The 24,837-nt window shown below is 41.6% G+C and overlaps 1 protein-coding gene across 2 annotated transcripts in view; it reads left to right on the forward strand.

Annotated features, from left to right (window-relative positions):
• The window catches only part of adgrl3.1 (adhesion G protein-coupled receptor L3.1), a 138,600-nt gene that overhangs the window by 67,007 nt on the left and 46,756 nt on the right, over positions 1-24,837 (forward strand). The window contains exons 7-12 of one of the 2 annotated variants that reach the window (XM_074687372.1): positions 145-159; positions 1,291-2,079; positions 17,525-17,962; positions 18,710-18,813; positions 19,467-19,652; positions 21,100-21,138. In XM_074687372.1, coding sequence (XP_074543473.1) covers positions 145-159; positions 1,291-2,079; positions 17,525-17,962; positions 18,710-18,813; positions 19,467-19,652; positions 21,100-21,138 — 1,571 coding nt within the window. The remainder of the gene's footprint in view (positions 1-144; positions 160-1,290; positions 2,080-17,524; positions 17,963-18,709; positions 18,814-19,466; positions 19,653-21,099; positions 21,139-24,837) is intronic. The other variant, XM_074687381.1, reaches the window with a different exon arrangement.

Genomic DNA, 24,837 nt, shown 5'->3' on the forward strand with positions numbered 1-24,837 from the left:
GATGAAATATGAGAACGATCATGGAGATCTGAGATTGTATTATCATGATTTCCTTATTATTGCATCATTAATCTATTTTTGTCTCTTGTCTCTGTCTCTCTTTTTTCCCACCTCCTTCGTATCTTCCGCCTATGGCTCACGCAGAAGTCGAACAGAAAGGTAAGTCTGTAAAACAAGCACAGCTCACTCACAAATGCACGCATGCTCCAAACCTGGGGGTTGGGTGTCACTTATTTGATGGCGGTGCCTGGAGCGTTTTGTACCTCGTGGCAGAATGACATCTCTTTCAAAGTCGCTGCTGCTATTTTTAAGACAGCTTGATCTCAGCCTATAGAGGCAATTTTGAAACACTGGTTCTCATTAGACACACTCCAGGCCTATATTATTCCATGGTATCGTGTAGAATGTCACTTAACAAACTCTCCCTGGGTCGAGCACATTTTCATGATGAGCCCATGAACAGAGAGTTACATTGACATTTATTATTTCAAATGCCTCCCTCTGATAGGGAAATTATGCCCGTGCTTTGAATAGTCAACGAAAATTAAATCAATATTCCCAGCTCTTTCTTTCAGATGTGGATTTGTATTATTGAGGCGAACAGGAAAACCTCAATGCACATCTGGCCTGTCTCGCTTCGCATATGTGTGTGTGTGCGTGTGTGAGACATTCCAGTTAAATTACAAAGGTCCCTATGACTCTGGTCGCACCGACTTCCCAGAATTTACTGCGTCCCCCACATCACTCATAAAAACTGACCCCAGTATTCCAAAATGGGAATACCAAGCACGGAGTGGGGAATGAATTATCGTAACAATTGCAGAAACAGCAGGCGATAAAAGACGTGTTCAGTTCTGCAGCCGCTCCTTCCTGACAGAGACAGAAAGGAGAGAAGAGAAGAAAGAGCTATGAGACTAATGAGGAGCCAGGGAGGGAGGACGGGAGGGAGGAATGGGAATAGAGGGAAGGAGGGAAGTAGAACAAAATGTGCCATTTTCTCTTTTTCCTCATAGCAGTGAGAGCAGGGTATTATCTGTTGAATAGGAGGCATGCTGTTGCTGTGCTCCAGAATGACAGCAACTATACAACATCCAAATCACAACACAGTAAGCCTATCATGTCATCGTCACTCACTGGCGGTTAAGGTTAAGTTAAAACACAATGTAACATTTATGAAAAGAGGCAAACATCTCACAGGCACTGTCAGCAAACCCAGAGAGAGTGGCTGACATTTTACAGCGACTGCATTTAAATACACCTAATGTGAAAACTGTGCCTTTTGTTCCTCAGTGTTTCTGTGCCCTGGCATTCTGCGAGGGGTCTACCAGAGCGAGCACCTCTTTGAGTCGGATCACCAGTCAGGCGCTTGGTGCAAAGACCCTCTGCAGGCCTCAGATAAGATCTATTACATGCCCTGGACGCCGTACCGCACAGACACGCTGACAGAGTACTCATCCAAAGAGGATTTCATCGCAGGGCGTCCCACCACCACCTACAAACTCCCGCATCGGGTAGATGGGACTGGTTTTGTCGTCTACGATGGCGCGCTTTTCTTCAACAAAGAGCGCACCCGCAACATTGTAAAGTTTGACCTGCGCACTCGCATCAAGAGCGGTGAGGCTATCATTGCAAACGCAAACTACCACGACACCTCTCCGTACCGCTGGGGGGGCAAGTCGGACATTGACTTAGCGGTGGATGAGAACGGACTGTGGGTGATCTATGCAACAGAGCAGAACAACGGGCGTATCGTTGTGAGCCAGCTCAACCCGTACACCCTTCGCATCGAAGGCTCGTGGGACACTAGCTACGACAAACGCTCAGCTTCCAATGCTTTCATGATCTGCGGCGTCCTGTACGTGGTCAAAACAGTTTATGAAGATGACGATAATGAAGGGACAGGGAACAAAATCGACTATATGTACAACACAGATAAGAGCAAGGAGATGACAGTCAACATACCCTTCCCTAATTCCTACCAGTACATCGCTGCAGTGGATTACAACCCCAGAGACAACCTTCTCTATGTGTGGAATAACTACCATGTGGTCAAGTACTCACTGGACTTCGGCAACAATGGTAAGTTCCGCTCTGTCGTCTTTCACTCCTGCTCTTAACTTCCTCCCTTTGGTGCTATTTTGATATGTCAAAACAAGGGAAAAGATGCAGGTTTGGTACCTTTGCCCATCAAATTAATGAGACAAGCTGTGATGGGATTCTTTTAATCTTCACATGAAATACCTTGGCATATTTGTAGTGCTTTTAATATTCATTCATTTTAATATTCATAATGATAAACGAGTTTTTTTGTTGTGACATAAGGAATACTTACAGCCGCTAATCTCCTTCAAATAATTAATTTTGCAAAATGACTTAAAAGAGGAAGAAGAAGAAAATCACCATCTGTGCTGTCACGATTTCTCAATTATGACTCCTCGCTCAGCACCACACCCATCAAATCTGCATGTTTGAAGAAGTACAAACAGACAAACTTTGTTCTGGATCTACCCGTGATTGTTTTATTTGTAGACTTCCTCAGAGTTGCTTTTATTTTTATCCCTAATTTAATCAAAGAATTACTGCTAAAGACATCCTAAAGTTTACCTCCAACTCTAGCTCTGGAAAAATGTCTCTAATGAGCCTTACATACTGTCAGTGACTCTGACCTGGATGCCTGTTTTTTCAATGCCTTCTTATACTTTTTTTTTTAAATAATAATGAATCTCTAAAGAAGGTAGGGAAAATAAGCAAATAATGCTTTCTCACAGAGCTAATATAACAATCGGAGACACTTCACCCTGTATTTGACTCATCCCTTTGTTGTTTTGTTGCTGGCTGCGGTCAAAGGTTGTCATTCACTGAGACTCAAATCTGGAAATGTCAGCTCTTGTATATTTCTGCTAACAGGCAAAGAGAAACCTGAACTTTGAATTGAATCGCACATTTAATTAATAAGGATGATTGAAGTTTGGATAGAAAATCAGCTTTAAATCTTCTTATCTGAGATTTGCAGTGTCTGACCCATTTTTATCACAGATGTAAAAGCTCCTACATACATTTTTTAGTTTGTTCATTAAATTAACCAATAATGGTGAAATGGTAATTCTTTGACATTTAAATCATTTATTAAAATCTGTACTTTAACCTCTAACTTTGAAGCATTTTCCATTAATTTTAACGATGCTCAAAAAGGAATGCATAATTTTTATAACTTCATTTATATAGCAGATGTTTGCAAAGTGATTTGACAGACAAAGCATGGCAGAGATAAAGGAGGAAAATAAACTTTTAACAGAGAGAGACAGGCAGTCATTGGGTTTGGACATAAAGAAAAAAGTATTGAGGGGGAGTGAGGGAGGATTTAGGAAAAAGATGAAGAAGACGACAGCACATCAGGTGAAAATAGAAAAAGTTAAAAGTAAGAGTGGGCGATAAAATCAGGATTCTTTGCCATTTTTTTTTTCAAAATCAAATCTTCATTCCAGTCTTTGTTTATAATCTGGATTGGAAAAAAGTTACAACTTTTCTTCAGCAGAGGGTTTCTCTCTGACTCATGTGATATGCATTTTATAGGAAAATATGTCTCCTCATATCGTCTGTAAACGTTATCATCATCATTTCACTTTTTGACATGGTCTAGTGTTAAATAAGCTAACTACAAATCTCAAAAATCTTAGATATTTAAGAATCTTAATCTAAATTGAATCTGAACCCCAAAAAACGTAATGGAATCGAATCGCAAGAACAGCATATCATCTCAGCCCTAGTTAAAGAATGTGGATCAATGAGATAAAGATGAACAAACACAATGATCAGTAGGTGTATAAATAAACAAAAATGTAATGAATTTAAATCGGAGAATAAAAACAGCAAATAAAAGAAATCTAATTATTACAGTGAAATTAAAAAACAAGGATTTAGAGGGGAAATTACAGAAAAGCAAGTCTGTAAGCGAGTTTGATGAAGAACCAGACAAACTCTGTATATGGACCTCGGGCTGCATGGCTGTTTAAGTTTCAACATTTCTACCATATTACTCTGAGCATAACGCAAACAAGTTTAAAGATTGATCAGTAAATCTTAAGCTCAGTTCATAAACATGCAGGGAGCCAGGACAGGAGTGATGGGATGTCACATAAAATGAGTGTGTTGTGCTTTACTCTTTTTTTCAGGGCCTGTATCCGTCAAGAGATTTGGAATGTTCAAAGTTAGTGTATAATTTCTGCGTCCATCTGAGTCCAGTTTGAGATTTGAGCCCGCGTGCCCCTCCCTTTCCCCTCTGGCTGGAAGGGCTTAGGCCCCTGGAGCCTGAAGGGCTATTTGCCCAACCTAATTGCCTTTCAGCACCTTTCTATGGAGTGGTCAAGGCAGTCTGGCTGCGTGTCTTATTAAATGATGTCTGAATTAATGCATGCTCTTACACGCAGTTAGAAACGCAGTACAAGGAATTATGGAGAGAGGCAGTGAGAAACTAAGTTTCTACCGATCAGAGTGTGTGTGTGTGTGTGTGTATGTGTGTGTTTGTGTGTGTGTGTGTGTGTGGGATGGGAGGCCATGCTGTGATGAAAAAAAGTGTCTGTGTGTTCATGCATGCATAACGATGTGCCTCCCTGGGTTGCAAAGAGCTAATGTAGTTACGTATGAGTTTGTGCTTCTTTATTCATGAGTGTGCATACGTGTTTATTGGTGTGCGCTACAGAGTGTGATCACTTTCATAATAGAGCTCTGGGTGTCTCAAGAGGCTCTAACGAGGAGATCAATGGGGATTCAATGTGGAGAATGACCTCCAGTGCACAGCAACAAGCCAGACTGCTGACCAGCAGGAGATAAATACATACAATCAATGCTGCCCCACTCCTTTACTCTCCTCCTCGCTGCGCTCCCTCACTCAATGAAGACAAGGAATAAATTAACTCCCTTAACTGCATGATTTTCTCATTCTCCAGTAAAAAGTCGATCCAGTCAAGTTTGTAATTTTTGTTGTAGCTGGACGCTCTATTCCCCTTGTTATACCTCGATTACTTACAGAGACAGGTGCCTTTCTGTGTAGGATCACTGTGACGATATGCAGCATATCCTGTAAGGTGACTGTGGTCAAACTTATCCAGCCCTGCTTCTTTTTCTTCCCTTTCCTGTGTCAGTACAGGAAACAGGCTGAAGGAAAGGGGCCATTCTAAGGGTTTCCACTCATTACTGATGCTGCTCGCCCTGCTTTTGTTTCAGCTCATATGGACTTCTTAAACGGCAAAAAAAAAAAATGAGACGGGAAATGGGCCGTGGAGTTAGGAAAAGGCCGAGGTAGGCCACTGAGGTTTTAGTGTAATTGGAGTACAACGGAGAAAAAAAAGCACCAATTACTGTGTTTTGTCTCTCCAGCTAGCTCACAAAGCCGCAGCTCTGTGGAAGGTTCAGAAGAGGTCTCGGCTACACTGTCACAGTTTGGACAATTTGAAAGTTTGTACAAATACTGATTGTTTGGGTTACTTTGGTAAACTCAGATACATCAAAGTTTCATAAATTGATCAGATAGCTATTAAATTCAACTTCCAGCATTGCAACACCTTTTTGACAAGGTCTGGCATTGCTGTGTGGTGAAATGTACATGTGTTAAAAAAAAACTCAAATATTGACCCAGCCTTGAAGTTTGTAAATGTCTTGTCAGGCCCATTAAATTATATCAGGTTTTTCTTCGAGCAGGAAATAAAGCATTACAGGGGGAGAAATGGAAGAACAAAAGTAAGGTTCAGTTCACCTTAGGCCAGCAGATAATATAAAGGATTACTCTGTGTATTTCATCTCAGCATTGATGCAGCACACAGGAGTAAATGTCTTTTTGAAATGCATATTCCACCTCCCTTGGTACTTAAGAAGAAAGCAAACTGCCTCCTCACATTTATTGTCTCCTATGTCGGTTTGTGTTTCTTCTCTGTCTGTTTAACACCCATTCTTTTTCTCCTTGCCTCTCACGCAAAAACACACTCACAATGACAGGAATCTTAATATTTCCCCTTCCGTATCCCGTATATCTTTTCTCTTTAACATTTTGTTTTTCTCTGCCAGCCTTATCTCTCGTCTAATCTGCCCTCCTTTTCTGCACACAGCTCTATTCCCACATCACAAAAGGCTATTTCATCAAGTGTCCTTAGATGTATATATTATAGAGTCCTGGTGTGTGCATGCCTTCACAGAGTCGGAGTCAAAGTCACTTGTCTCCGTATTACCCTTTCCTCCCACCCCACGCTCCCTAAACACTCCCCCACTCTCTCTACTGTTTATGGAGCTGTTTCATCATGTCTTCTTACATGCATATTATAGAGGCCTGCCCCTACGCAAGCGGCATGGCTCCGATGAAACATTTGAATAATTTATAACCTCAAGTCTGCCTTGCCACACTTTAAAAAGTTTTCCCAACAAAGTCGCAAAATTATTCATGTTATCTGCATCTTCAGGGAGGGAGGGGTGAACAGGAGGAGAAGTGAATAGTACAAACTGAGTTTCCTGTTTCTTTCTCACCCTGATTTTCTCTTTACTCATCCCCTCTACTGATACTCATTTTCTCTGTACTTTTTGTTCTTACTTCTTTTAAACTAATTTCCCTATACTTTAATACAACCATCTCTTAGTGCTGGCCCACTTTAGCCCTTTAAGGTGATCATCTACTTAATTTCTTAAGTTCAGGTGAGATAATATGAATGCATATCCTACAGGATGAAGCCAACACGCTGAAATTAGTGGAACAGGAAAGGAAGGTAATTGTAAAAGTTTCCTGCACAACCCTGGAGGAACTTTTGTTCTGTCATATATAGACGTTGTAAAAAAAAAAAAAAAGTTCATCAGGGGGAGACAAAGGGAACACTGTTTCACTCCTGGTCACCTGCATTTTGTAGGAATGGCTCACAATGACTGTATGTACGGTCAAAAATCTCAATTTATTCAGCTGTAAGAGAAACAAATGCTGTAACTTGACATTATGTGTATTGTCTGTGTTATCGGTAAACCTGTTCTACTTATTGAGATCAAGCAAGACCACAACTTTTGAATCAGTTAGTCTTGTGTTGCACTAAATTACTACAAATGTTAGCTTGAGACACTTTCCAAAACCATCAGTAGGTCTAGGCCTAATATGTGTAAATCCTGCTACCATTTGGTTTACTGATGTCTAAGCCTAGACCAGTGACAGGCAACCTTTTCCATGACTCGTGCCACTTAAAAATAAAATCGACAGTTGATAGGAAAGTCTCCTTTATTGGGTTTCCTTGCTGAGCGATGCAGTGAGAAATGGTATAACTCCCTCCCGTTGTCTGGTTTTTAACAGTACAGAAAGTTTTGAATGTATTGCTTTGTTTCACATAATTTGCTAACACTGTTTTTGTGTTTCTCTCAAAAAGACTCACAAGATTACAAGAGATTTGTAGTGATGCACTAGCAAGACACATTTGCGCACTTGTAACGTCATGATTTGAATTTATTATTTAATGTTATTTGTTAAATTGTTACGCAAGAACATTTATAGTGTGCTTAATTTCTTGTTAAGTGTTAAATAGAATACAACACAATAGTTTTATTATTTATTTACCACTGAACATCCGTACCTGTCCCAACCTCTCCACCTTCAAAAAACTCATCAAAACCCACCTTTTAAAGACGCTTTTAATGTCTGATTGCCTCTGAATTTACTTTGTTGTTCTTGTCTTTTTTGTCTGGCTTCTTCCTGTTTTTTTTCGGTGTTATTTTATATGCTTTTTTATTATTTACCTGTGTAATGCGTCTTTGAGTACCTTGAAAAGCGCTCTATAAATAAAATGTATTATTATTATTATTATTATTATTATTATCTATTCATTTATTTTGTCTTCTGCCTCATAGTAATTACTTTTAGCGTGCCAAGCACCCATGCCCTAGGTTGCCTACCCCTGGTCTAGACCGTCCACATCAAAATAACTAACTAGTTATATTCTGAGGTACATCTCTGCTCTGGGATCTTTCTACCCTTCCACATGCCTACATGGAATGCCTAAGCCTGAGGTCAGTTAATCTTAGTATATGCCACTTTTCAACAAATGTTATCTCAAACAAACCTTCTGAACACATTAGCAGGTCTGGACCTAACATCAAGAGAAGATAAGGAATCTTATCTCATCTTAATCTGCCATAAGTAGAGCACTTTGCTGCATGTCAGGAACAACTTCCTTTAAACAGGCAGAAAACTTGGGCAGAACCAGACTAATGCACTTCAAGTAGATGACAAAATCTAGAGATGAAAAAAAAAAAAACATTAGTGTTGTAGCAGAGATGATGACGGGGATGCTGCAGTAGCCGTAGCAGCCAAAGTCTGGCAGGTCCAAAGCAGCAGACTGTCAACAGAAAAGATCAAGTATTAAAAAGGAAAGCTTAAGCTTATTAGTAAGGACGACACACCTCCATCTTCTCCTATGGAAAAGTGAAGCCAAAGTTAGGCGATTGATTGGTGCTGACACATTGGCCTATTTTAAGACAAGTCTATTCTCAGATGCATTTGATGTGGTGGAGTGTGGAGGGGACTGATGTCATAACCCTTCTGCTAATCACTGCAAACACTTGACTTCAAAGGACCATCAGATTGGAACAGTCCACAGCAAGATAGTTTCTTGTGTTGATTTGAAGTGCTAGCGCTATTTCTCATAATCAGCCACCAAACTTTTACACAACCACTGCGCAACTCCTTCTCTCCAGCCTTGCATGTTTTTCAAAGAGTTTGCCTTTTTAAAGCTAATAGAGGTTGACTTGCATTTGATTTTAATGATTTTGGAGTAGGTGCTTGAAGAAAATGCAATTAACTGTAATGTTTACAAACTCAGAGGTGTTTGAAGATTTATGTAAAAGACTTAACTATACTTGTACATTATTTACTTCAATATATTATAGGTGCATTATGAGTGTCAGCAGTGATATCCTCAATCCTAATTAGAGAGTAATCACACGCTGGCGTTCTCCTCTAATCTATTGAATACACAGTTATATAGGGGTGACCTCTATTTGCCACTCTGTCAGTTTACGGGAATTTAAAGGTTAACCTTTGAACTCTTAATGGTTGGAATCACAGAGTTCCATTTCCTTAGGAAGTCAAGCATGGACTATCTATTGTCTTAACCCCTCTCCTCTTATTTACACCCACCTCCCCCTCTTCTCCTTTTAACGCTCTTTTCCTCTCATCATTTGTCTTCTTCTCTCCTCTCCTTCATACTTCTCTCCTTTCCTCCACTCTCCTCTCCCCTCTCCTCTCCTCACCCCTTTTTTTCCTTCCTTGGCAGCAGATTGCAATCAAGCGACAGGCCAAAGTAGTGCAGGAAATGTTGGAATCAAACTAAAGTGGGGAAGAAAAACAGGAGTTAATGGCTGAAGTGGGGACCCTCTTTCACCAGATCACTGATTAGTACAACCATCAGCATTTCTGGCTTTTGTTGAGAGTGTGTGTGTTTATTTGTGCATGTGTAAGTGTGCATGCTTTCTGTGTGTAAAAGCCCTTGACAGACCTGACGGGAACCACTCATGATAATTCAGCTCTGTCCAAAATGAAAGCAGGTTTACTTGTTTATGATTGTCTGCAAAACATTACATTAGAATTTGAAATTTGCTTCTCCTCATCCAGAGCTGTATTTGTGTCTTGCTGGCTAACTGCTAGTCAAACAAGTCAAACTGCTTCATACAATAAACACCTGCAATCTGCAATCCCCTAAACAGTATAATACGAGGCAACACAAACACATTGTGTATTTCACACCTTTGTTGAAACCCCTGCTGTCAATTTTCCCCTTTCTCCTCTTTGTATTGTACCGTCTGCTTTCTACCTTCCAGCCTCAATCCCTCTTGCACAAATAGATTTCGACACGGCCGTCTCAGCAGAGACTGAACTCTGCCTCGGAGAGTCTGCAGCACCTGTTCCCTGCCTGCAGTGTGTCCTTATCGATTGGATTGCCCCAGCCAGGCACTCTGTGTGCGTTTGGCCTTGGCACCTCTTCTCTTCTGCCAAAAAGCAGATGCCAAATTAAGCGGGCCTGGCCAGGACAACAGGGTGGAAGGGAAACCCACAACCTCGCAGGAAGTAGATGCAGGCGAGAGTAGCAGGGGGATTGTGTCACCATAGCTGTGACACTGTGTATTTTTCTTAAGTTGACAAAAATGTCCACAAAGCCACCAACAAGGGTGCAATCTTCATCTCCAGATTATAGGCTGTGGTGATAAATTATGGAGGGCAAAGTATTCCATAGCTACAGGCTTCACTTCAGTAATAGGATCTTGTTGGATGCTGACTATATATTAATACTAAACCTGCTTTCTGAAAAAAAGCACTTTCAATATATGTCTGGAAAAAGAAGGTAAATACTGATTATGCCTGCCTTATCATACAGAAAAACAGCCAAAACCAAATGTGTCTGTCCCATTAGCTTTCTTGCTTTGAACGGGGGAGCTTCCCCAGGATGAAGAGAGGAGCATGTAATTGGCAAACATGCTGCAGGTGTCTCTAACCTCAGCGGGGGGATGTCGTGATTATGCAACTAAGCCAACAGGACTGCGCGGTGATGCGTCTGTCTGTGACACATTAGCCGTGGAACGTAGTGGTGCCTGGTGGCCATTTTGAGGGAGGTTCTATTAGTTGAGGTTGTTTTCTATCTGCAAGTATCACTGCTTTGAAGTGCTCCATTCTGTCTTATCAGCAGGCTCGAGCCGCTCGCCACGAGCTCTGTGTGTGTGTATGAGTGTGTTGCAATGGGTACAAGTTGGTGAAAAGTAAATTTGTGCTCAAGTGTGTGTATCTGCATGCACGCATGTGTTGCTTGGTGCACAACTTAGCTATAAGTGTGTGTGTGTGTGTGCTGCAGGCATAAGGGGAGTGCGTTATCGCGGTATGCAGCCATATTCAGTGTCTGCGCTGCTATCCAGCCTAGAAAGCTTTGTGCCCTCCAGATTATCATTTTGCTGTTACCCCTCTGGATTCATCCCTCCTAACTGTTCAGGATGGTGTTTGTGCATGTGTGCGTGTGTGCACACAGTGGCAAGCAGAGAGTAAAGGGAACTACTAAAAGAAACCATCTTGCATATGCGGAAAATGATCCAAGTATAATAGACGCTCAGTCTCAGTTCTATTAAACTTCTGTCTTAATTTAAATCCCTCTTCTCGTTGCTTCTCTTCCACTCGTCCTCCCTCTCACTCTGGCACTTTTTCTGATGATGTGGGAAACTTGCCAGGGGAAGTTCATTTTCCCTCTCCTCTCTCCCCTCTCCTCTCTGCCTTCTACCTTTTGTGTTGTGGATTTACGATCCCTCTGTTTACCGAGCGAGAAGTCAACAAGAGCATTCTCGGCAATAGAGCAGAGGAAGAGACAGGCTGTCTCACCCACACAGAAAAACTTCACCACACACAGCCATATAGACACACACTCACACACACACACACGCACATCTGTCTACATGTCGGATGATCATGTGCTGGTATCCCAGGCTGACTGACATCCTCTCCATGGCCCTGTGAATGTGGCGACAGAAAGACAACTCCAGGAACAAGTTTACTGCCTGCCTGCCATTGTGTCATCCTCCCCTGGGCTTTCTGCAGGTCATGAAAACAAACAATAGAAGAGAATAGAAGACGGCAGAAAGAAAGGGTGATTAAGACTCAGTCTTTATTATTAAGTCAATACCCAAGCTTCCTTTTGTCAGCTCTCTTTATTTACATATCGCATTAATAATCCAGAGAGTTGGCCTTTGGGATTAAGAATAACACTGGTTGTTCTTTTAAGTGTAATATGGTAAATAGGGAATAAGAGATATTGAATTGTAAGGCCTTACATATGATATTTTGCTCACTTATTTTACTTTACATGTCTAATCTAGTTATCAAACATTAATATATTTTTAATAACATAAATTTGATAGGGGCTCTGTAATAAAAAAAAGTCAAAATAAACCTCAATGTGGCTGATTTTTGCTCCTACACTAATCCACTGATTCTGATTTCCCATGTTGTGAAATTCAAGGACTTATTCTAATGCTCAGACTTGCTTCTGTGTTGACATTTCTGTATTAAAAGCTATAAAGGTGATGTGTTTCTGTTGTTGCGGTTAAATTATGGAATGATTCCAGTAAATGTGAAAACTTGTGATTCATACCAAAATACTTTTTCACAAAGCTGTTTTTCAGTTTTATGAGTCTAAGTGTTGTGATCTTGAACTCAACTTTAGGATCAGAGCCGATGCAACTGCTGATAGTTTTTAGAGTTCAGTATGATTTACATCAGTTAAAATTGTAATCCAGTTTAGTGCACAATAAAAAATTGCAAAGAAAAAGGGGGAAAAACACAAGATAGTCTTGTTAATGTCTACTGTTTACATCTCTGCCATCTTGAATCAGGCAATGTCTTGTGGAAGTTTGGGTCAGAACAGTGGCGATTGCTCTAACACTGCAAGGGAAGCTCAGCTTCCCCTGAAATGTCCCCTAAAAAAGTGGTGATGTGTAATGCTGTGTAAATTTCATTGACAAAATCTGTGCTAGAATTCCTTCATCTTTTGTTCAGAATCAGCTACCTATCACAGGTAACTGGCTCGACCTTCTTCTCATGTATCCCTGCAGCGTCTCAGAGCTTTAACACAGTTGGACGCTGAGTGTCTTCTGACTTCAGCGGGGAAGCGTAAAGTGGGTTGTTCCACTGTGGAAACTGGACGGTCATTGGATAAATGCTGGGCTTTGTCCAGCCCATCGGACGCTCAGCGTCTTTGGGGGTCTATGAGGCAGTGGGCTGGCCTGGACGCTGGGCTTCTGCATTATGATTAGATGATCTGTCTGAGGCCGAATCCCTTTTTGATTGACAGTGAAATGAGCCAGTCAGCGATTTTGAAGTATAACCCTCCACCGGAGCACCTTCTGAGTTTTACAGTCAGTTCTTCTGGACTGATCCGGAGGCTTTATCGACCCCCAGCGAGTTTACCTTTCTTAAAAAAGACGAGCGTTGTGTTTAATGTTTCTGTCTCTTTTCACCAATAAGCAGCTACAGCTACAGCTGCAGAACTTCCCCCCCTGTCACTCACACTTACAGCCTGTCTTAGGCTCATGTAGCAGCTCCAGCTGCTAGCAAGCTTGCACCGAAGGTAGAATTTACGTTTAAATAAACAAACAAATTTATGATGTAGGTCGGAAAAAAATGAGCTTCCCCTCCTTGACTGACCAGCAGTCGCCACTGGTTCAGAGCAGCCTGAGAGTTAAGCTTGCTGTAGCACATGCACACAAGTTTGAGGGTCTCATACAGGTAAGCATGTTAAGTAGATTAGAATGTTTTTACAGCAGAACTAGCTGAGCTAAATGAAATAGGCTCAAGACACGTTTTAGAATCAATTTTGAATATTTGTTATTGTTAAAGCACAGAAAAATCCGTCAGCACTTATTGGGGCAAAACTGCATTTATTGGCACATCCTCAACCCTCTTTGAAAGCTGGAGAATATCAAGGTTAAAAAAAAATATTGTCTACTAAGCTTAAGTAAGGATTTTGCTTCTGCAGGGGCTTGTTCAGTCACTACTTTCCAAAGTGAATGATTCCTCAAAAACTGCATGGAAAATCAATACAGAGGTGGCATTAAAAATATGTGACCGTGTGTGAACAGAATCTTAACTGAGTCTGTGACTGTCTTTTGGCCTTGTGTCACATAATTGCTCCCGTGGCATCAGTCTTGGCAAAGAGCACAACGTTTAGGTTAGCTGACATCATGAAGTTGTCAGAGCGCATTTACTCATGGCTTCCAAAGCTTAAACGCAGGAAGATATGTCAGTCCCCTTGAGTACAACCTCTAGCCTTTTTTCCCAATAAATGTTTCATGAAGCTGTTATGTCATGTTCCTGTAGTTCCCTACAGCATCGTACACAGCATCCTCAGCGAGGGTTTTGTCACGTTCTTTAATTTAACTCATTTTCATCCAAAGTGCTGCAAACGAGTCAGCAAAATATGAAAGACACAGGCAGGCGTATTTTAAACTTGGAGTTTGGACAGAAAAAAGTGGGTCAAAAGGGGGAAGAAAGTTATGAGTGAGCAATGAAATCATGTGGAAAATGTCAAGCACAAGAACAGAGAGGAAGAGCGATAGGGATGTACGGGCAGCAAAGAGCTGTGGCCACTTGCCTGTGATGCTCGCAGGCTTTTGTGTAACTTCACCTCAAGCTGCCAGCCCCTGTGTTTTCTCCCCCTGTACTCAAATGACAGCAGACATCAACCTCACACACACTCACACTAACACACACACACACACCATTACTCCTCTATTGTTGTGGCAGAGGCCCTAATGGAGCTTCCCGTTTGAGTGCAGATACACACGCACACACACACACACACACACACACACACACACACACACACACTATTTCATAAGTACACACACACAGATTGACAGCTAGTCCCTGGGCCACTGCTGCTACGCATGATTGATGGCAATGTTCCGTGGAGAATGCATGAGGCAGGGCGGCAGTGATTCAGGAACGAGGAGCAGCACAGTTTAGGTACGGAAACACTCCATTGAGTTGTGGAAGAAGAGAACAGAACGTACAGGAGAAGAGGGATGCTGCACGGCTGTCAGTCATCCAGACGGACAGACAGACTGACAGAGAGAAAGTAGGGGGGGTATACTGTCTTTAATTAAACTTAAAATCCAAAAGAAGGGACAACTTCTGTTCACAGTAAATAAAATAAACACCCACTCTTCCCCAACACCCACACTCTCACACATGTCATTCTCCACACTTACACCTTCCCTAACCAGCCCCTGAGGAACAAAAGAAAAAAACATCAAAAAGTGACAGCAATTAACTAAACGCTGCAATGAAGCAATTTTGAGCACATCACACCCCGTATCAGACATCATGGAAATTAAGTCCAATCAGATCAAGCGCCTGTTTACAACCAACACAGCCTCACAGTTTACAGCACAGGATGCCAAAACTGAGTCCTGTCTTACCTCAATGTAGTCTTTACATTCAAACAGTCCTACCACACAGCTCCATGGAGAAATCTCTGTAAAGCTGTCAATGCCAATGACCAGACTGTGTTACATATTTTGGCCTTAGGCACACGAACCCAAAGAAAGAAACACAAGTACCAGTGCTTTTTCTTTTTCTCTGAAAATCATATATTTTACAGATTCACCAAGAGCAGGGGTTCTCAAAATTTTTTGGTTTGTGCTCCCCCTTTCAAATACAATTTCAGCAAAGTACCCCCTTGTATGGCTGAGAACATTTTTCAAGAAATGAAACAGGAAAGTAACATGAGCAAAAAGAATATATTCCTCTAGATATTGAGAGTGTTTTTAAAAATCACTTTTTTTTTTTGATGGTTTCTTCATCATCCACCTCATTTTACTTAACTGATTTGTCTCGCTTCAACCACCTGTCCACTGTTATCCTCCTGGCCGCGCTATTTTTAGCATGCAAATATACCAGCTCGCCTGCCTACATCAACAGAGAGAGGCTGTAAGTCCAAATGGTTTTGCAAGTAATATTTTTTACTTTATAAATGAATGTGCCTAATTTGGAAATAGTGCCCTATTTGATGTTGCACAGACATAAAAGTAAAATGTTGTTGATTAAGTTGTTTTTAACTACATTTTTTTAATATTTGGTGAGGTGCAACTTTTATATTTTCATCTGTCAAGTACCCCTTGCAGTACTCCTACGTACCCCCATTTGAGAATCACAGATCTAGAGGAATAACATACAGCTGAATTTTCGGCATCTGAGGACTTCAGTTCTTAAAATTGTATAAGCATGTTGAAAGCTTGTTGCCCAGAAAACCAAATGAAAGTTACTGCTTGGCTTAGAAATTGTAAATTCAGCCTCATCTTCAGTTTTTTTGCTGATCTTCTCTGTTTGCTTGGCTTCAAGTGTTCTTTAGAAAGTCCACAAAGAGGCTCCCGATGAGTTAAATACCAAACAGCAGCCTCCAGTTTTGACAAATGAAGCCAATGCTGATGTACAAAAAGCTGGATTTTCTCAAGTGACCTTGAAGCTGAATCCAAAAGCCAAGTAGATTCCATTAACACTTGTTTTTTACAGCGGAAATAAACGTGTGCACAGGCTGTTGCAGTTTGTGATGCATCCCTTTTTGTAGATATTGAGGGTAAATTTTGCTGAACTATGGCTGTGGCTTGGCTGACTGGTTGGGTGCATGGTCTGCTCCTATCTGTCTTTTTCTCAGTTGAGAGATGGATACCAACACCATAGGGCTTCAGAGTGTCACCTCAGAAAACTAACGAGTGACATCACTAATTGTGCCATGTTTCATGTTTTCAACCAATCAGTCTATGTTAATTACTCATGGGACCCTTCATGCTTTGGAAATGGAGAATAGTGAGATCAAATAAAACAGTCATCATCACCTGTAGAGGGTTGCAAGCGAATTTTATTTTGATGCACTAGAAAGACTGAACTCAAAATTAAAAAGAAAAAAAGGAAGTGTTTGTTTTGTTCGTATCGACAAAGTTCCTTCTTTTGTCAAAGAGTGTTATCAAGTGAAGCTGCGTCTTTTGAATTGGGCTTTAGCTGTTTGTGTTATTACAGGTAATGACTTTCTAATCACTTGATAAAACATTTCTGAGGAAAAAAAAAGGGAAAATTGTAGATAATTCCTTCCTTTTACAATCTCTTGGATGCTGCGGTATTGATTTGTTCCATATGCAGTAAAAAGAAACGAGGTGCCCGCGCGTGGACTGAGACGCGTATGTTCACCGTAACACTTCACGAACACACTCTTTGTTATTTTCCCTTCCCTTCATCTCATCCATTCATTCTCCATCTCTGTCCCCTTAAGAGGGCCGCTGTGAATAATTGAGCCTTTTTACGATGAAATATTGACAATAAAGAGTGTGTCATATGCATTTTAGTGGCCTTCCTGCCTCTGTGATGTCATGGTATTGTAAATCATTCATGACAGTGTTTTTTTCTGCCAGATTAGGCAGCGAGAGTCACTTCTGTGTTCCTGTCCCTTGTGTTGGTTCATCACAGTTTGTGCCCTCTCTTGAGTTATTTTGTGGAGTTACCTTATTGCTGTTTTTGGACCAACACTTGTGGTTTTCTGCACCAAATTTTGGTTACAACTGCTGTAATAAGGACCAGCTTATGAAAGCAGAAAAAGCAGACATATCTGGCAAATGACAGCGTTGAGGATGGATGAAAGACTAACATTGGGAAGTCATCAGAAACATGAGCTACTCCCTTGTCAAAGCAATTTATTTCTGTGTAAATGAATGCCCGCAAATGTGTTTGTGTCTGTCACTATAATACTATTTACGCTTGTGGGCCATGGCTCACATCTCTGGATGTTAAAAGCAGACAGTTTGCTTGATCTTGCTTCTTTTTAACTCTTATCTTGGGAGTACATTTTGAACTACTGTCCTGGCATGAGGAAACATAGGCACTCCTGTCATGTTTGGACTCAAAACCCTGCACAACACAGTTTGGATCCTGGCTCTCACTTGAAGAACTCATGTGTTTTCTCTTTTTCTCTTTTATCATAAGACTATCGCCCACCTCCCATGATGCCTCCAAACCGAGGAGGAGGAGGAGTTGGTGGAGGAGGAGGCTCAATCGGTGGTGGTGGTTCCTCATCTTCATCTACCAGCCGCACCACCACCACTCGTTCCCCTCCCTACTTTACCACACCACGGCCTCTCCTCACTACTTCACCTGGCCAGCGTTACCGAACCACCACCACAATCCGCCAGCCCATCCTGATTCCTGCAGGGGGCTCATCATCCGACACCAACCAGATCCCGGATATCAACCAGAAAGCTGGAGGACGCTCCCCTCCGGTGCAGCAGGTCCCTCCTGTTGCCCCACAACCTCCTGCTCTGCCTCCTCAAGACTTCTGCAGTCCAAGGGTGACGGCAGACATATCATGGCCCCGGACGCAGCAAGGCCAGACAGCCAAGCAGCCATGCCCTGTGGGGACTCTGGGTAAGGAAGCTGCAAGAGAGGGTAGACAGCACATGGCAAGAACAATGTGAGGCTGGACCATGGAAAAGTGCTGTTTATCAGCATCATTTATACAACGGAAAATACTTTATTGCCTATAATCTCTGTATCAACTGTGTGTTTAAAAATTCAAACAGTGCAGCACATTTTTTGAGAGTTGTGTGTCACATAATTCAATTTTCATAATCAAATGCAGTCAGGTAAAATCACAATACTTAACTAGATTTGAAAATGTAATTATTCTTAATTTGATACCATTGTAATTGTTTCATTATGTTTCAAATTGTGCCAGCAGAAGTATGTGGATGTTATATTTGAATGTGGCTTTTCTCTGCATCAACTTGAAGTTTCAGCTATTATAAGCTGAAATAATAGAAGAAAGATAGATTTAAAAGTGAAAACATTCAAACATTCTTTATTGCAAAGTCAAACATTTAGATTGAAATTGGATAAATAGTAAATTAAAATGAAATATGATGCATCTTTATATACTGTTTAATTATATTATTGAACTTAAAATATCTAGTAGAGTACATGTATTTAGTCTGCAGGCATATGCAAACCTGTTTCATAAATTAGCTCATATTACAAAGGCCGTTCTTATCTTGTCGCACACACACGCACACACACACGCAAACTGCAAAGAGAGCCCAAGGTGCCCCAGGAGTCTCCGTGTCTCGCGGTGAATGTCAGCGCTGTCTCACCCTGTTTGTTTTGCCTGTCTTCCAGGCGTAGCCACATACATGTGCGTGGCCCACGTGGGCTACTGGGATCCCCAAGGCCCTGACCTCAGCAACTGCACGTCGCCATGGGTCAACCACATCATGCAGAAAGTAAGTCTGAATGCCCCTGCTGGCCCTAGTGGCTCTCATTGAGCCCCAGTTTAAGGCAAAGTGCTATGGATATAGCTCTTCAGCAATTTGTCATGCATGAAGACGCACTGACCACAGGAGGAGATTTAGGCCATGCATCCATCTTCATTTGTTAACCCTAACTACTGTTTGAGATTAGAGGGATCATGCCACCATGGCTGAAGGCGGAGAAAATGTCCAATCAGGTCAGTCACTGATGCTGTAGTCTCATCATGATAGGGTAACAGGCGTCATTATAGGCTTGTTTGTGTTCAAAACGTTGCTTTTGCAGTCAAATGACATGTTATATGAATCTTTGTGTGGGTTTTCTTATGAGCTACAATGCTTTAAAGGTTTTCTTTACAGGAAAGAATATGGTAAAGTCTTCCTCAGTGGGGATGTGCTTTTTTAATTTTAATATAATATTCTCAAGAGGCTGATCTGAACAACGAGAAAAACTGAACAATAATTCCTTGCGTCTCCATGTTCTCTGGTTTTGATTTCCACTTTGTCTGTCCTTCACCTCTCTTGCCCTTTCTTACTCTCTTATTCTACTAATCACACCCTTTTTACTGTCACTCTGTTCTTAATTTAATATGAATAAATCTCTTGTTTCCTGCCATCCCCTCTTTCAGCTCCGCTCTGGAGAGACAGCAGCGATCGTGGCTCGGGAGCTGGCAGAACAGACCAAAGGGCTTCTGCGTCCTGGCGATGTTCCATCCACAGTTCGTGCCATGGCCCAACTGGTTGAACTTCTGGACGTACAGCTGAGGAACCTCACCCCTGGGGGAAAGGACAGCGCCGCCCGCAGTCTAACCAAGGTACTGCAGTGTGGATTATTTGGGTCAGCGCATGTTGAGTGAAATGTAGAGGAAAAGGGATGATATAGAGAGCAAATTGAGAGAAATTACATACCAATCACTGTTTTCCTCAGACTTATTCCTTGAGTATTACAGAGCCACTGTTTCTCAGTTTGACTGAGAACCATACATGACACTGAAGACATCTGGATGAAAAATAGCAGCTTTTAGACATTGTTTATCCACTTTTGTGTGTTTGTCTTGGTAATAATTTTAGCTCAGCGTTACGGTTGATAGATAACTGCTTTTAGTTTTTGGCAGGGTTCCTCCCTTCTTTTTCAAATCAGGACTTGAATTTAGTAAAACTCTCCCTCACCCTGGGACTTCTTCTCATTTAACATAGAGTACTTGAGCTGAAAATAGGCCTGGGAAAAGCTTTACGTCATAGCTCATTGTTTAATCAACTTCAGTCTTTGAGCTACAGCCATGAAGATGCTGTTGACATGCAGGCTTGAGTGCTTACTTCAGGGTTACATTAATGGAAACTCGATCCCAGGCATACAAAGGATCTGTTTTACTACAGTGGTAGTGAGGAACAGAATTTAGTCCTGTACTTTATTCCTATAGGCTTTCAATTAAAGTGAGTTATATCATCAGGGAACAGCTGACTGGCTGTGTTGGCCAATTAACAGCTGATGGACTGGGCACTGTTTTCTGATCTCTGCTGAGGTCAACAGTAATAGGCGGGGTTTAGCATCCAGATTGACAGCTTATGCCACCTCTTATACCGTGAGAACTTTTCTTTCAAGCTTTAGCCTTTGAGACACTGCCTCTCCTTTTCCTGCCTCTTTGTGACTCACTTTACATCTCCTGTGCTCCCCCTTAAGAGGATTCATTAACACATGTGCGGTGAATACATAGTTGAGCCCGTGTAAGTGGAATCAATTAATCTGTGTTGGGCTGTTGACCGAATGGCCTGTTAAAGGTTGAACGTGTAGAAAAAGTCCTCGGCAGAATGGGAAAAGCATTCCTCCTGATTCCAGTAATGGCCCAATTATAAAAAACTAATTGAGTAATATGCTGGCTTATTATGCAAATTTTTGTTAGGAAATCGAATGTGACCAATCACGCACGAGTGGCATTGTAATTAATGCCATCAATTCACTTGACAGTAGATGCAGAGAATGAGTCAAAAGGGAACTGAGGAACAGAGGAAATAATGAAACAACTGGCACGAAAAAGGAAGAAGTTGATGAAAAACAGATGCAACAAAGATGGTTATGGGAAAAGGAATTAAACATGAGAGAATAAAAAGGTGATAATATATTTCAGCAATGCAAGTTTTTAATGTTATGACAGTGAAGTGGGCGTGCCTGCTTTTCTGCTCCCTAGTGCATGTGTGTGTGAGTGTGTGACTCCGTGATTTGAGGTGTTATCTCGCTAACAGCTGAAATGTTTGGATTTGCAGCTTCAGAAGAGGGAGAGGTCCTGCAGGTTTTTCACACAGGTATTTCTGCTTCCTGGTATTGTTGATTACTTTGCAACTCCATGATCACACTTTTTTTTTTCAATTTTTTTCATGGTCAGCATGTAGTCGCAAAGCAGGCTGAATGTATGCGTGTGATCACACATGATGATGCTGTGTGGGGGGTTTTAATTGTATGCTGCAGTGGTTGTTTCACTGTTTGCATCCAAACCCTTTGAGGAGGACTGTCACCAATGTTTATTCCTGTCCTGAAATGGATTGTTCCAACAAAGTTTAAGTCTCCTCAAAGGGTTCGCTGGCATTCTTTTGTTTTTAATCTTTCTTTTTTAACATTCAAAATAAATGAAACTGAAAAGAGGCTTTGATCAATAGCAATAATAGCTCATCTATTTTGCAGTTCTGTCTGCAGAATTGTAAACAGTCCTGCCTGCAAACAAATGACTTACTATCCATCTCCATTCAACAAAATGCCCTCTCTGCTGCTGTATGAGAGAAATAACTGAGTATGATGGATACTCTGCTGCTTATTGCTTGGTCACGGCCTTAAATATTTCACCAGCTTGTGATCGTGGCTCATTATTGCCTCGTGTGTCGTCCGTGTTGGTCTGCTTGTGTTGATGTTTGTTCATGTGGATGCCACAGGTACGTTGTTCAGGCATGTTCCAGGTCAGCTACACTGCCTATTTAGAACATCAAAGGACCCCACCTTCTTCATCCATGTGCCGGGACGGACTGCAGAGTCTTTCTTTTTCTCATTCTGCCTTCTCCGCCGCACACATACTCTCACACTCACACTCACACACACTCACATGCACACCCCTTGATAGGCTCGCTCTTTTTCTCCTGATGCAGCCTTTTTCCACTCCCCCCTGAAAAGTCTTAACGTCAGCACCAGTCAGCAATGTCACATCATAGAACATGGCTTAGGAATATATGCAAGCTGACGCACATATACACACATTGGGATGCACACTTGTGTATGCTACAAAAATATAAATATATATTCAACAATGATCTTATGCCGTCACATCAAAACCATTGGACTTCTTGATGTCTTTTTAATCCAATAAATTCTGCAGCGATGCTTTAAAGAAGAGCAGCTTTCAGACGGCTGGTTACAGGTTACAATCGAAACGTTACACCCCACACCTTTGGTACTGCAGGGGGCTGCAAATGATTGATTATGTAATTAGCCTTAGTTATGTGAAACAAAATTATACCAACAGTCTCCCTGCTCAGGCAGATAGAAATGTGCATGATTAGGGATGTGGTGTGGTGCTGCCCTCTCCTCGTTAATTATCTACAGCACTAATTGTCAAGTGAAGAGAGTGGGCAGGAGGTTTGGGTTCTTAATAGAGACAAAAAATAATTGAATTCTCTTCCTCTCTTTTTCTCCCTCCTTCTCACTCATCACCCCTCCTCCTCCTCTCTTACTTCGTTTGGGGAACTGGGGACTCGTTTCATGTATACTAAATTGGCAATTTATTCATGATGAAGTTGGTGGTGTGGAGAGGCTTTGATGCTGTAGGGTTGGATTGATGGAGGGAGGGTTGAATCTGCAAGGTAGAAACTGTGGAAGAGAGAAAGGGAGGGAAAGGGGGAGGAAAAGGGAAGGGAAGAGATGAGAGTCGCAGAAACACAAGTGGAATATGAGTCGGAGAAAAACAATAAAAGGGGCAGCAAGGAGACAGTGATGCTCAATGACAATGTCTAATTTGCCCTCTATTTATGGATGACGGGTCAGAACACGGCATGCTGTGAATTTAAAGCCTGATTTAGCTGCAAACTCGTCCTGTCAGGGAAGACAAACTCCAACAACAGCTGACAGATAAGCCTGCTCGTCTGATGAAAACATTTTGAAAAACACGCACTCTTCTCTGAGCTTATCCAAGCAGGCAAAAGAGAGAAGAAAACTATTCTTTCTTCTCCTCTCGCCCCTGTCCATACTCCTTACATCCCAACCCTGTCATTTCTCAGAGTGTGTCCTGGTGTGCATGAGTATCCACATACTGTACATTATCCATGCACACGTGCTTGTGCGTGTGCCTGGATGTAGCTGGGAGTAGTAGAACAGCCCAGCTCTAGTCTGTCTTCCTGCTGCTGTTTACGCTGGATTACCCCAACGCTTCAAAGCATCTCACTTCTGCCCCATTTACTGGTGCGTGTGTGCGTGCACGATGTGGGTACATGCACACAGATGCACATGCCTGTATTACATAGACACACATACACACACTTAAATGACACCCTTATCTGTCTGTGCAGAGTCTCTCACTCCTCTTTGAAGACCCCTAAAAAACCTGTCTCCATTTTAGCCCTCAAGTCCTCATACTTGTGCAGATAGAAATGTCACCAACGGCATAAGAGCTTTCAGGCACACCAAACGACACACACACACACAGTCATGCACGCACACACACACACAAACACATTTATTCCATCTTTGAGTTTCTGATGTGGAGATTTCTGGACCTCAAGGAAATCACACCCCTTCTTCTCCTTACCTATCTCTCCTTCACAGATGCAATCTCAGCGCCAGCGAATTAACTTTCAATGAAAAAATTATACGAAATTGAAATTGTTAGATAATCAAAAGTTCAATAAAAAGCAATGAAAGGTTTAATGAGAGTAGAAAAGAGGGGTTATCTGATGCACATCAAAGTGAAGGAGCAGCCCCACTAGCATGAGGGACCGGGAAGCAGCGCCACCGCTGTCATATCTGTCGTGCCTACAGAGCATCCTCTGTCCCTGTCCCTTTCTGTTGCCTGCACTGCTACTGTAAAGCAAGTGGAGCAGAATGATGCACTGCAATGCTTCCCCCAGCCCCTTGTGCAAGCTCACACACTCACACACACTCACGCCCGGACACACATTTTAATGCCAAAGCTCTTAAGAGCACACATGCATTCTATACACTACGAAAACACATACCTGCACATTAAACAAATGCATTGTATGTACAGCCAGCATATGTCAGAGCATATGGACTTCTTCAGGCAAGTCTCCTGCAGCACAAACACCAGAGAGTATAATTATTTCTACGGTAGAAGCTGTTCGTCCTACAGCTAGATCCAGCCAAATGCACTTTAAGCATTATTATGTACATCAGGATTCAAAAAAAAAAAAAACTGACTTGTTTTTTTTCCAGTTTCTCAGCCACTCAGGTCTGTCATAATGGCACTCACCTCATTATTTCAAGAAACCTGTAAATGCTGCAGCCTTTCAGATGTCCAGCAATCAAACAATCATACTTTACAACCCATTTTCCTGTAAAGCTTTAAACCTACTGTTTTTATACAGTTTCACTGTATTGTGGGACTACTCACAATGCTTTAACCCAAATAAAGAGTGGTTCAGGTTGGGCTCAGAGAGTTAAAGTTAAGTCTTCAACGGATAATTGATTGAAAAAGTAACAAAATAGTGTCAAGGATTCAAATTGCAATTTCCATTTGCGCAAGGAAACACAAATTGCTTGTTTATCAGACCAATGTTAAAAAATACGATAAAATTACAATTTAGCAAGCAGCAGCTGAAATGATTACAAACTGTTATTGGTTGTCTTTCAATTGTCAGACCACAAGTGAGGACTTATCTCATTTCTATTATCATGGTAATTATTTTCAAGTTAGTCAATTACTTGTTCTTTTTTTTTAAGATGTCTGTGCTGAGCAGAAGTTTCCCAAAACCTTTTCTTCAAGTCAAAATCAAATCTTTATATAA

This window comes from Halichoeres trimaculatus, unplaced genomic scaffold (assembly GCF_033239565.1).
Source record: "Halichoeres trimaculatus isolate MK-OKI-2021-1 unplaced genomic scaffold, fHalTri1.1 fHalTri1_scaffold_2, whole genome shotgun sequence".
In the NCBI taxonomy this organism is placed as follows: domain Eukaryota; kingdom Metazoa; phylum Chordata; class Actinopteri; order Labriformes; family Labridae; genus Halichoeres; species Halichoeres trimaculatus.